This window comes from Nothoprocta perdicaria, unplaced genomic scaffold (genome assembly GCF_003342845.1).
Source record: "Nothoprocta perdicaria isolate Ctin4 unplaced genomic scaffold, notPer1 scaffold_206, whole genome shotgun sequence".
Lineage (NCBI taxonomy): Eukaryota > Metazoa > Chordata > Aves > Tinamiformes > Tinamidae > Nothoprocta > Nothoprocta perdicaria.
Window position 1 is genome coordinate 841641 of NW_020455272.1, and position 12967 is coordinate 854607.

Sequence of the window (12967 nt, forward strand, 5' to 3'; positions counted from 1 at the left end):
CGGCGGGCGGGGCGCGCGGCGCCTTTAAGAGCGCGCTCACGTGACCCGCCCGCCCCTCCCCGCACCTGTCAGAGGGCGGGCGGGGCCGGCGGAAAGCCCCGCCCGCGGTTTCCGCTCCCTGACTGCGCACCCTCCGCCCCCTCCCCCCTCCCGCAGCGCATGCGCACAGAGCAGCAGGGGAGACTCATCGCACATCCAAAATGGCGGCCGCGATGGATGTGGACACCCCCAGCGGYACTAACAGCGGCGCCGGCAAGAAGCGCTTCGAAGTGAAGAAAGTGAGGCCCGCCCCTCGGCGGGAGGGAGGCGGGGGGGGCGCTCCGGGCCGGCCCGCTGGCGGCGAGCGGGGCCGGGGCGGCTTCCCGCTCCCCCACGGGCTCCCGGTTCCGCACCGGCGCGGGCAGGCGGGCGGCGGGGCGGGGCTTGCAGGGTCATGACGTGCTCCGGAGCCAATGGGCGCAGCGGGCGGCTGCACGTGTCGCTCGTGCCGGCCAATCAGCGCGCGGGGCTGGCGGCCGCCGCCGGGGGAAGGGGTTGGCGCGTGAGGGGGCTCCGTCCGGCGCCGCCGCGGCCTGCGGGCGCCCCGGGCAGCTCCTCTGTGCGGAGGGATTCTTACCTTATTTATTTTATTACCCTTTTGCCTCAGGCAGTAACTGTGCGTGCGCAGTCAGTAAGCGCTCTCCTGTCACACCTTTTTTTTTTTTTTTAAATAAACTTCCCCGGCTTCCCCAAACAGTCAAATGTAGACCCCCTGCTAAGCGCCTCCCGTTGCCCTGTCAGGCGGGTGGTGCCAAACGCCCGTGTGCCCGTTACACAGGGGTGCACGTGAGGTGGGGAGCTCGAGTGGGCTGCTCAGTGCTAGAGTCTGCAGGAGAGAAACCCTGGACTGGTTATGAGTAAGCACTTCCATACAGCGATTCGTGCATATGTGTATTCTCCTGTTKGGAGAGGACTAACTCTCCAACTAACTTGTTTCCAGGTTAGTTTGTTTGAAATACAGCTGCTGTTGGTGACAATGGACGCTCCTAGCTCTGTGCTGGGCTCCGGGTCTGCCAAAGCGGGTGCTCGACTCCRGTGCTTTGGGAGTGGAGGTGGGCAGTGTCCTCCGGCCACAGCATCCTGTGTTGCTGCCGTTCTGCTTAGCTCTGCCTTGGGCTGCCAGTGCAACAGCTCTGTGTGCGAGAGGAGYCCTCCAGTGCGTTCGTTATAACTGCCCTGTGTTCGGTGGGGGCTCTGTTCCCTTCCCGGAGCCATAGCAGTGCTCCCCGTTACAGCTGCGCTACTCCAGCACGTAAGAAGAGCAGGAGGGGTCCAAATGAGATGTGCAAGGGATTAAGTACCTGAGAGCTTGGAAGGGATGAGGGGACTTACCCTGCAACGTGCCCTCATGAGAGAGTCCTTGGAAGATAAGGAACTTGGTCACCAAACTGGAAAGAAATAAAATGTCTAGACCTCTTTGTTATTAGTAAATAGTAAATGAAGGTTATCCTGGCTACCTATATGCTGTCACACTGTTTTGAGTATTAAAGGCAAGTGCATCTATTTAATTGCTCAGGAGTTGAGGGAAGGCAGCATGAGAGTTGATTCCAGTCATTGATTTGAATTGTTTTGGGGGAAGATTATTCCTTAGAACAGCTGCAAATAATGGAAATGCCTCTTAACCAAATGGCATCCGAATTGACCTTTCTTCAAGGCAGTGTCCTTTCCATCAGAATTAAGAATGTAGCATGAGATACATTCTTGGCTAGGAATCTTGAATAGAAATGYAGATGATTACGTTTATTTGATTGGGGGAAAAAATAGTAGCTCTCCTTTCTAAAGTAGGAAGGAGCATTATGAGAAGAATAAGGAGGAGACTGTACTCTTGCTTTCATCTAACACTTTCCAACTCATGAGAAGGATTGGCTTTGGCTTTCTAAGAGCTTTTCTGTGAAATTCCCCTGCTTTTCCATTTCAAAAATACATGGGATCTTGAGGGGAAAAAGAAGGGTTTGTGTGTGCTATAAATTTCATTAAAACTATGTTAAATTTAATTAAAAATATGTTTCTCTTTTTTTTTTTTTTTTTCCCTCTCTTTCTAGTGGAATGCAGTAGCTCTGTGGGCATGGGACATTGTGGTTGATAACTGTGCCATTTGCAGAAACCATATTATGGATCTATGTAAGTAAATGGTGAGGAAGACACTTAACAGTTTTGTCACAGGCATGGTGCACAGCAGAAATATCCCCTGTTCAGGGTATGTTTCTGCAAATATAGCTTTCAGTTAGGAGATAACTTTTTTCAATGCCTGTAATGCTGTGTTCTATCTTGTGTAATGCTAAAGTTCTGTAATCTGTATCTGTGATTTCTGTCACCATACTGCTTTCCCCACCCTTTTCTTGTAAGGGATAGAATCTCTTGTTACCACATCCACAGAAGAACTGATTTTGCTGAATGTGATTTGGATGGAACTGTGAGGAAAGGGAATAATGATAAAGAGCCGGAAGGACGTGAAGTTATTTAGGGTTGATGGGTAATGCTTTCAAAGAGAAGTGATGGAGTTTGAGGGATAGGTAGGAAGCGTTTGAAGAAGCCCACTAGGATGAAATCTTTTAAGACTTTTTGTATCTGGCTGGCCAAAAATGGCTCAGCCCTTGATTCCTTACTCTGCAAAAGCTACTTTGCATAAGTTAGTTAACGTTTTGTTATGGGGAATGTATGGTCACTTAGAAAAGTAATTGCTTTTTTACGAATAGAATAATCAARTGTTGAAAGAAAATACAAAACACTTAATATTAATGAGGGCTTTTGCTGTATATTTTGCTATATTGATGATTCAAGTAATAAGGATGCTTTTAAGTACAGTTATGCATATAAACAAACAAAAAAGCAATTAGATATAAAAGTTTCTATCCTGAGATGGATGTGTGCTGGTTTCAGTCATAGTGAATACAGTTTTTTTCTCCACGCTGAGAAGCTATTTTTAATGCAGTTCACCTGTCCAGTTCTTTAAGTAATGACAGATGAACGAGTTTTTAATTTACCTGTGTAGAAATTAGGCTTATTTGCTTGTAGCTAAATGTAAAGCTAACTAAAATGTGAAGATCATTAAAGCAAAATGAGGTACAAAAAGCAGGTACAACTGTAGTGTCAGAATATGGCAGTCAGGATTCCCTCATGACAATTTTGTTTCACTTCATTTTTATACAGAAGCCCTTGGAATTACTGGTAATGATAACTTACTGTCAGTAAGCTCATGTGAACAATAAAACATGTTTCAGAAAAATGAGACCTCCTTTTTATAATAACTAGTGAGAGCTGCTCCTGATTTCACCTTGTATTTAATTATAAAATCCTTCTGAATGTAACTTTGGAATTATGAAAGAGAAAACATTGTAATGCACAGGGCTGAAATTGGGTTAAGTGAGTTCACTTTCCTACAGATATGTTTGTATTTTGACAGGCATGAATAAAAGTTTGTACTGTTTATTCAATCCTCAGTTTATTTATAGTTATTAGAAAGGGAACGATAGCAGTGAGACAAGCAAGAGGGAACCGCAGTTGTGAAATGTGCTGAAGTTCTTTAACATAAGGATTTATTTTAATGACACTCTAACCTGTGCCATCTTAAAAAGGAGTTCAAGTGGACACTAGAGATACAGCTCAGTCTCTCATGATTAGGGTATATTACAGAGGAAAACATGCAGGTGACAATAAATGGAATTTTAAAGGTCCATTGGTAGAATAAGTGTGTAAAATCATATAGGTCAGTATAATTATTCCAAAGAAATGGGATATACTCTGTTTCGCTATGTGAATCTGCCTCAAAATTAATTGCCACTTCCCCGAAAGACCAAGTGGAGTGCTTGCTATTTGCCATTTTTGATAAGTGGCAAATAGAAACCATGATGAAGGGGAGATATAGAGGAGCTAGAAGGGGAGTAGACATGTAGCAAAATTCTTATGTCTGTTCTCAAAATTAGAAAGTCCTATACAAGTGACCTTCTGAAGCTGCAAAGGCAGAATAGGAGAAATAGTGAAGAGGAGAGGATGTAGATGTCTAAGCAATGTTATGAAAAGCCTGTACTGCAGACAGATGGCCAGAATTGACAGTATACAGAGTATGAGAAGTGCATAAATTGCTCTTCTCAGATCAATGTTGRGTCTGGCTTTACTTACTTCCTTGTTACAGTTCATTAATGATGTTAAAAAAAAAAAAGTAATTAGATTTTCAAACCTAAGATGTGAAGTGTTGGGAAATTGAGGAAAAATTAATAGAACGTGCAGGGAAGGACAACACAAGATTCAATTTGATCAAATGCCAGATGCGAATGTCTCCATCCTCCAGTGATAAAGAGAAGTCTTGAAAGGGGAAACATTAAGAGTGATAAGTGATAAGCACACCAGCTTTGTTAATGGAAGATTGTTAACATTATAAAGTCAAGCTAGGATCCAAAAGCTAGGATGTAACAAAGTTAAGGTTTTGTGTATTCCTTGCAGTGTTCTCCACATCATGACATATGGTCAAAGGATTTCCCCATTTCCCAGCATGATTGGTTGTCAGTGTGCAGAATGAATGAATAATTTTTCAGTGTTTTGGTGTTTTTTCATTGGTCTCTGGAAACTAAGATTTATGTCCTATTAAGATTTTACTTAAGCAGCATTCTTAAGTTCTTCAAAGGCTTGCTCTGTGGAGCTATTGCTGCAGCATGGTAAGTTGAGGGGTGTTGGAAAACACTGTGATTATGATGATGGGTTACCTTCTGGTCTGAGATATGGAATATAATATGGTGTTAAAAGTGAGCCATATGCCTTTGAAATAAATAAAATATGCTTTTGAAATACCTCTTTCTTTGATAATAAGATGCAAAGTACCATATTAGGTATTCCAGTTGCACAAAGATGGACAATTTGAGTAGGCTCAAAGAAGAATCTGAGGAATTAGCAAGGTGAATTATTTTGGGTTCATGGGAAGAGTGAGAGAGTGGAACTAAGCATAGGTAGTTTCCTAAATTATAAGTAAGAGTGGATCATGATAACTTTATACAAATATTTTTGAGAAACTGATACCAAGAAGAAATACTGAGTGTCATAGAAGGGGTTTAAAGTAGAAGGGATCGTAGGACAGTGCARTGTGGGTTGGGAGCTAGGGTAACTCTTGGGGGAAGAAAAAAAAGGATAACTTACAAGAAATAAATTGCAAGGAGAAAGTACTAAAATCCATCTGAAGTTTTGAAAACTAAATTGGAGAGTTCATGCTACATCTTCTGGGTAACAAATATATACTCCAAAGCTTATTAAACTGGTTGTTTTTCATCCTTTTCTGAATGAGTACAGTACCTGCTATGCTAGCCGTTCATATTCAGTTCTGCTCTTTCATCTACATCAGCTGCTTCATGACTTTAAAAAAAAAAAAAAAGTCCCTTCATGCTTAAAAAAGAAAATAAAGAAGGCAACGTGTGAAGAGAAAGGGGAACCCATTTAGTGGTTACCCCCRCTGAAGCGGGAGCCATTTTGGGGAGCGCTGGCAGCCGGTTACCGGCGCAGCAGCCTCTAAATGGCCGCCGCAGTTGGGAGACCTGCACTCGACTTTGGTTAAGTACCGCCATGGAGCTACTTTTCTGGTTGTATAACTGTCAGAAGATTTGGGCGATAGGAAATGAAGGGGAAGAGGGATGGTTCTTAAGAAGCGCCAGGATTCACAAGTCGTTATATAATATGCGCTTCTGTAGCTGCCTGGGTTGAAACACTTGCGCTGCCCCTTTCACAATTATTACAGGTAGTTCAGGTTTTAGCCGTGTCTGTCTGCCCTCGCTCCAGATGCTCTGCCAAAAGCAAAGCCAAAGCAGTGTAGTTCACTGCTTCTCCTCTCGTACTTGTTCCTTTCAGTCTCTTATCACGTAACTTTGGCTCAGGAGCCAGTGAATAGATAGAATCATCAACTTTCACTCTCCGACCAAGACTTGATTTGTGAGGTTTTTTTGTGTTTTTTTTTTTTAATTAGGCAAGTGGGAGATCAAGCAGTGATTTTTTGCAAGGCCTCTTTTTTCTCTTTTTTTTAATTCTGTCATTCAAAGATGATGGTGCCAGCAGTATTCTCCAGCCTATTTGATGAGGGAGTTAAATCTGGATGTCTTGCTGGGAGGCCCTTAACATCCCCACCAGAGAACTCCTGCTCAGCTATTCCTGCAAAACCTCATCTGTGCTCCTGGCTTTGGTACTGGTGTTTGCTTTAGACTGTGCTTGCTGTTTAGCAAAGGCAGGATAACACTAAAATGAATTTYAGTGCTGCATTTCTCACTTTACATAAGCCACTTTGCTTCCTTTCTCCCTCACACTCAAAATACAATCTTAAAAACCTGGAAAAGTTTTAGGATGATATTCCAAAATACACAGTGTGCAGATTGTGGCCATTACAAGGGCACAACCAAAGGACTTGAGAATGCATGAGATTGAGCTCAATGGGCTTCAGATTTTRTGTGGCCCATATCCTGTTCCCAGCAGGGCAAAGGGGGAAGAACCAAGATAAGCATTCTGCGTGCTGGAATATTTTCCTTGCTTTTAGCAGCCAGGGACTTCCTGAGTTATTTAGCTTACCATTATTAGCTTACCACTTACCTCGAGTGCACTGTCTCTCCTTCTCCCACTACTCTTCTCACCATTCAAAATCCTTAAAATTAGCCCTGTGTGACCCATGATGCCTAGTAGGATCAGAGTCTGTGCTGTTGTAACAGTGGAATTGTTGCAGCAATCTTGAGTAGTCTTGAGCCTTTTTCACAAAGATGCACCTTTCTTTCTCCAAAGAGGCTGAAGCTCTTAGGTTCTTGCGCACCTTCCACTTAATTTGATACATTTCTATTGCTATAGGTGTTGAAGGCCTAAGAAATAAAGAAAGGTAACGCTTCAGCTGCACTGGAATTTGTACTTTTCTATGAACAGGCCTAAGGTTGAGCTTTGGACTTTCTGCTTTGTATATTGTATGTTGATGAAAACTCTTATCTTAAATATAGGTTCATCTGAATCTTACAGAACATTTGCTGGAACTCAGTTTCTTTAAATCTCAGACTTGTTTTGAGTAGTTCTCGTGCCTGAGGTTAAAAGATCTTTCTCACATGTCATGAAAAATGGGCCTCTCATTTTATTTTGTTCATCCCCACACTTGGGAGTAGAAAAGAGAGGAGAAGATGAAAAGGGCAGAACAAATGAAGATCACATTTTTCAGATAAACCCATGGGACTTTATAACATTTTAAAATCCTAATTGGTGAATTAAATTCATTTTCCTTTAAGCATATTCAGGCATAAAGTGCACATAGATTGTTCAGCTCGTTCAGACATTTTCTTTGCCAAGAAAAAATATCTGCAAAAGAAGGAAGTTAYCAAACCAAGTATCCAAATCTAAGCTGATCATCAGTACTTCTTTTTGAACTGTTTGGGCTTGACTTTTTGTTTTGAAGAAGCATCTTTAGCAGGAAGTAGAATGTTATCCTTAAAATAGGTTTGTGTTGCTGACTATAAGAAAGTTGGAAAKGTCTTGTTTTCTGCCTGAACTTCAGCTAGAGATTAACTGAAGTGTTTAGGGTATAGAATCAAGAGATGGATTTGTTTTCTTGGTGCTGTTCTTCCTCTCTCCCTCCCTTCCTCACTTCATCCATGCCTCCTGACATAAAAAATATAATAATAATAAATAATATATATTATATATTTATACATATATAATAAAGAAATAATCTTTATTATATGCTGTCCTTTCCAGCATCATCATCCTAGGTACTCTGCCCGAAGGTGTTAAAAGCTCTAAACATAGTTTAAACTGTATTTTTCATATGTCTTTGGGCACACACTCATCTGTTACAAGGCTGTGGAGAGGAGGCAGACAAACTTCATCTTTATATAAGTTATTTTGTAAATTTAATTATTCGGTAAATTCAGTTTACAGTTGGGAAAAAAAGAAAAAAGTCTGACAAGACGATGAATTTATATTTAGAGAGTTCCAGATAAGACATTCAAGTAAACTTTTCTTCACAGTTCTGCTGTGGCAGTTGGTCATCAGAAAAAGTGTATTAATGCACAACAAACCAAATGAGAAATATTTGTTCTTAAAACTTGGAAAGCAGATACGCATTACTGGCASATGAGCAAAGTATTCTTGCTCTCTCGTTCTTTGGGATCCTAAAATTAGAGGAAAGGGGAAGGTGGGGTGAATTATGATCTAACCTTTTTTGGGGAAAAAGTTCRTTTTAAACGAACAGGTCTTGACACTTTTCAATTTAATGAATTCAACAAAGCAAAGAACTTTTTTTTCTCTTTTTTTCTCCTTACTTGCTATAATAAAGAAATCTTCCAGTTGGTGTTGCATGTAGATCTTCTGCTCTTGCACATACGTGTTTAATCTTTGTTTTCACAGGCATAGAATGTCAAGCAAACCAAGCATCAGCTACCTCTGAAGAGTGCACAGTTGCATGGGGCGTCTGCAATGTAAGGAAAACTGTTCTGTTAATGAGCTCAATATGTAACAATGTCCCTTCTTTCTCCAAAAAAGGCTTCAATCGTCCTCCAGAAAGAAAAACTTTAAAATGTGATTTGTTTAGCAGAGTGTAGAAGGGAGACAGTAGAAAATATATGGTAAGAACGAAAGTGGGAGAGGTGTAAGGGGAAACACAGAAGAGGAGAGAGGAAGATAGGTCTTGTCCTTACTTGATGATTTGCTGTTTTGATTTATCTTTGTGCAGGCTGGTTCGAGGAGTCAGCACAGGGTGACTGGGTGGTTTGCTTTTCCTTTTGGAAGAGGATGAGATCAGTTTGAGTGTTTAATTTCCAGATCTTCCTTTTTGTTGCTGTGTGCACTCCTTCGTATGTGGTCCTGCTAGCATGGGAACTGGCATGCCATCTCTTAGCTAGTCTGGACCTGACTGGGAAGATACAGTTTTCCGTAATGGAAGAGCCACTTGTTCCTCACTCTCTACTTTGTTATGCCTTGGGATTGGGTTGCAATGTGATAATTCCTAAACAGGATTATGAATGTTATGATTCTCTCTGTAAAAGATGAGTGATGATTTTTTCTAACCATGTCGGAATTGTCTAGGGTCAAAATTCTGACTTTCTGTGCAATAATTAGCACAAATGCAACCTTGTTTTTTGAGGAGCTGTATGGGGAGTAGAAGAGAGTGTCTGCAGTGTATGTGTGATAGAGATTTTTTTTTATTCTATTCTTGCACATTCGTTTTTATTCRAGCTTGAGTTTGTCCAGAGATCTTGCAGAAAGCTTCAGCCTGTCTACATACATATCACTCTGCTGCTTATTGTGAAATCCTCTTTCTTGCCTCTCCAATTGTGCTTCTTATCAGCATCTGCTCTGCCAATTTTAGCAGCCGCTAAACTCTGCGTTCTCTCCTCATCAGAAGTCAGTCACTTGCCGCTGTCTCCTGTGGAACCGGCTGCCTGCTGCCGTTCCGTTAATGTTCCCTTTCTCTCACGAACTTGGATCRGCTCCTTGGTGCTCACCAGAGAGCTGGCTGATGAGTCCTCCCCACCTTTGTGTACAGATTGCTACTCGCTGCTTACTGGGATCATCTTGATGTATTAGCTTTCATGGTGAGGCACATTTGTGAATACTGTGTTTGGAAATGATGTGATCTGAACTTTCTCTTCCAGCATGCTTTCCACTTCCACTGCATCTCTCGCTGGCTCAAAACTCGCCAAGTATGTCCGTTGGACAACAGGGAATGGGAGTTTCAAAAGTACGTATCCTGCACACTTGTCAACATCAAAAAATGCAGTTGTCTTTCTGCTAGCGGAAATGGGCCATGTCAGATACGTGGGTGCCTTCCTCGTTTCTGCATCTGACAGCACAGCTGCTGTTGGGAGGGGATTTTACTTTGCTATGTAGTGACCCTTCCTGAGTCACTTGGTGACTCTGAAGGAAGACAGAATAGCTGTGGATAAATGAGCCTTGTTACAAAGTGGCAATTTCTATCGATGTTCTCACTAAAGAGTGGAGAGCAGAGAAGTGGAATTCCCGGAAAACAGAGCCTCCGGTGAATACTGTGCTGTCACATGAGCATTTTGGGCTTGGAAAGTGACCTGAATTGAGCCTCTCTTCTTTCAGAGTATTTACACTGAGGTACTAGAAGTGTTATTGGGTCTTGGTGATTTGTTTTATAATTCTAATAAGATTAGATTAGAGGTTAATACAGCTGACTTCTTAGTATCTTGAAAGCAAGTCCATGTAACCATTGCTACTGTTCACACGTTTATTCAGACTTCCTGCATTCTTTTTTGCTTTGTTTTCTTCAAAGGTCCATTGTTAGGATAATCAGGAGATAAATGGTGCGGTTTTTGAGGATTAACTGTACATGGACAGTAGTTGGGAACTGTGCCTGCCCTGTTCATCCATTAATCTCTGCATAACTGTGGATTCACACACACACACTTTTTTTTTGAGTCTATCTAGACCATTTARAGGCCATTAGGAGACCAGATTAAAACAAAGTGAAACAAATATTGTAGCTACTTAGGATTGTCATTGGGACCTGCTTCACCTTTAGTTGGCAAGGCAATTGAGTACCATAGTTTTGGTCTTAAGATATTTTAATGAACAGTTAGTGAAAACTGAACTCAAGGTGCAGCTCTTCTGTCTGGTTACAGACTAATGTTGCATAAGCAGCATTATGAGTGATAGAAATATGTATCTTCCTATGCCTCCTAATAATATGTGCAGAGATGTCATAGGTTCTGGCCTTATTTTCACTTGGCCTATAACTGAAGTGGGATTCAGAGCAGAAGCTGAGGATAGTGAGAGTCTCTTGAATATGAAGYGGTGGACTCGTTAGTCTCCCATCTCAGTAAAGACTGGACATATTTGAGGGAAGTGAAACGTGGAGAAGTTCCCAGGGTTTTCCATAGCATAGCATCTTGCATATACCTGTGTTGCGTGTTGATTATGTTGTGTTAGAATGAGAATAACTCTCCTCAAATCAGTGCTAGTATCAAATGCAAATCTTCAAAAAGCATTAATRTAATGTATTATGTATTTTCAGGTATGGACATTAGAGAGATGGTCACTAAGCTTCTTGTGTCATCAGCCTGAATTGTTCATCTCATTACGGGTTTGTTTTAGCAATTTGAAAAATGTGTATACTGTTCTGCTTCAATCTGAGTATCTCTCTATTGTACACCATTGAATAAAACCTTGCCAGAGCTTCCTGTCTACATTTTTGTYTTGTGTTTATGAGTAGAAAGTTGGTAAATGAGAAGATGAAGGGATTTTCTGAAGACTGGGGAGTCCAGGTACTCTTTTGTTCATTAATATCATCAACGCTCTGGGGGACAGGCATCCAGTTTTCATAGGAGAAGTTTCTGRATGAATACTCTTGCCACTGCCCACAGTCTTTTACTCCCTAGTAATTTCATACCCACACTTCTGGCTCACTGAAGTCAGCATTAAGGCTTCATCATGTAGTTCAGTGGGAGCGAGATGTGGCCTGACTAAGTTTTATTTATGCAAATAGTGTTCTCAGGTGGACACACTTTCTTACAGTGGAGTTGCAACAATGATCCATATAATTAGGGGCTGTATCATTGTTAGAAAGTACTTTGTATTGCTTCTGCTCTTGAGTTGAACTAGACCAGCTCTGCTACTGGTCTCAGTTCTGTTTAACTTGGGAGACCTTAACAGAAGTGCACTTTTTGTGAGTGCTCATAAAGCRCTTCTGTGTGTCAGATGAAAGTAGGCTCAGGTAACTCATGTTAAATTGAGTGCRGAGCTAAAAATAAGTGGTTCTATGAAAAAAAGGATCTTGATGGCTTTTTTGCTAGTATTTTCCCAGTTCAAGCCAGTACACAGTTCTTACTGGCCAAAAGCTGCTACTGTGAGAAGTACTCAATGCTTTGTTTGACATCTCCCTTGCCAAATGGCCTGGTGTCTTCATCATTGCATCAAATGTTGGCCCTTGTTGGCATTGTCAGCAGAGGCTTGTACCTTAAATACGGTAGAAGAAATTCTTACTGCAGAAGGTTGTGATTTTCACATCACCAGTGGCAGGTATGCACAGTTTCTTTTGTGATTCTACCTTTGGATGAGTACATTTTTGCCAGTTATTGAGGATGGAAGTTTGTTACCTAATGCTGAATATCAGTGTACTGTAGTGATGGGGTGTGCATATGGTYATCAACAGAGCCAAAACTTGCAAGCAGTCTAGTTATTGCTGGGGTTTTCTTTAATCTGCAGCAAGCAAATATCAGGATTATTTTATCAGCAGGTGTCAGTACTCTGCAATGATACAGTTTGCCCATTTTCCACCATCAACAAGAAAAAAGGGACAACTGAAGTCAGGAGAGTTTACAGGACACCACAGTTTGGTGGTTTGGCTTCTTTCTGCTGGAAATCTGGAGTTGAATTTGTTCAAAGCTCATCAAGGTAATTTTGGTGATGGGAGTGGGAATGAAGCAGAGCAGGGGGAATATTGACCTTCAGGGCTAACGCAGTGGTCAAAGAGTTTGTCCAGGCAATGGGATATCCAGGTTCAATGCYGTTCTCTGGAACCGGCACTTCCTCTTGCATGTCCCGTCCACCTGACCAAAACATCAGCTGTCCCTGTTGATGACAGCCCGTTTGGAATACRATGTTTGAATATTCAGGACCTGGAGATTGGGGCATGCAGTCCCCCTAGAGCTTTACTTTGGGTCCAGCTACATCAGCCTGTCTGCCTTTAGTCTGCACGTATTGCCCTGAGCGTGGCTTTTGGCTGCGGATGCATCAGTGCAGACGTTTCCCTCTCCTTGGTGCCTTTGTGTGTTTTTGCTCGAGGCTGTGCCTGCCAGCAGACTCATTTTGTATCACTTTTTTTTTTCCTTTTTTATTTTTCCTTTTTTAATGAATCTGTGAATTCTGTGAATCCTTCCAACTGGTGATTTACAGGCACTCTCCCCCACAGCACTCCTTGTACTCTGTTCTGATACAGTACGTAAACCGTTAAATTTGATTCCAG

The 12967-nt window shown here is 41.8% G+C and overlaps 1 protein-coding gene across 1 annotated transcript; it reads left to right on the forward strand.

Moving 5' to 3' along the window:
• The first annotated feature begins 137 nt into the window (after positions 1-137).
• On the forward strand, positions 138-11147 carry RBX1 (ring-box 1). Its single transcript, XM_026038298.1, has 5 exons — positions 138-278; positions 2082-2160; positions 8386-8456; positions 9633-9718; positions 11018-11147. The coding sequence occupies exons 1-5, from the start codon at positions 201-203 to the stop codon at positions 11028-11030; spliced, it is 327 nt and encodes a 108-aa protein (XP_025894083.1). The 5' UTR covers positions 138-200; the 3' UTR covers positions 11031-11147.
• Positions 11148-12967: the final 1820 nt, after the last annotated feature.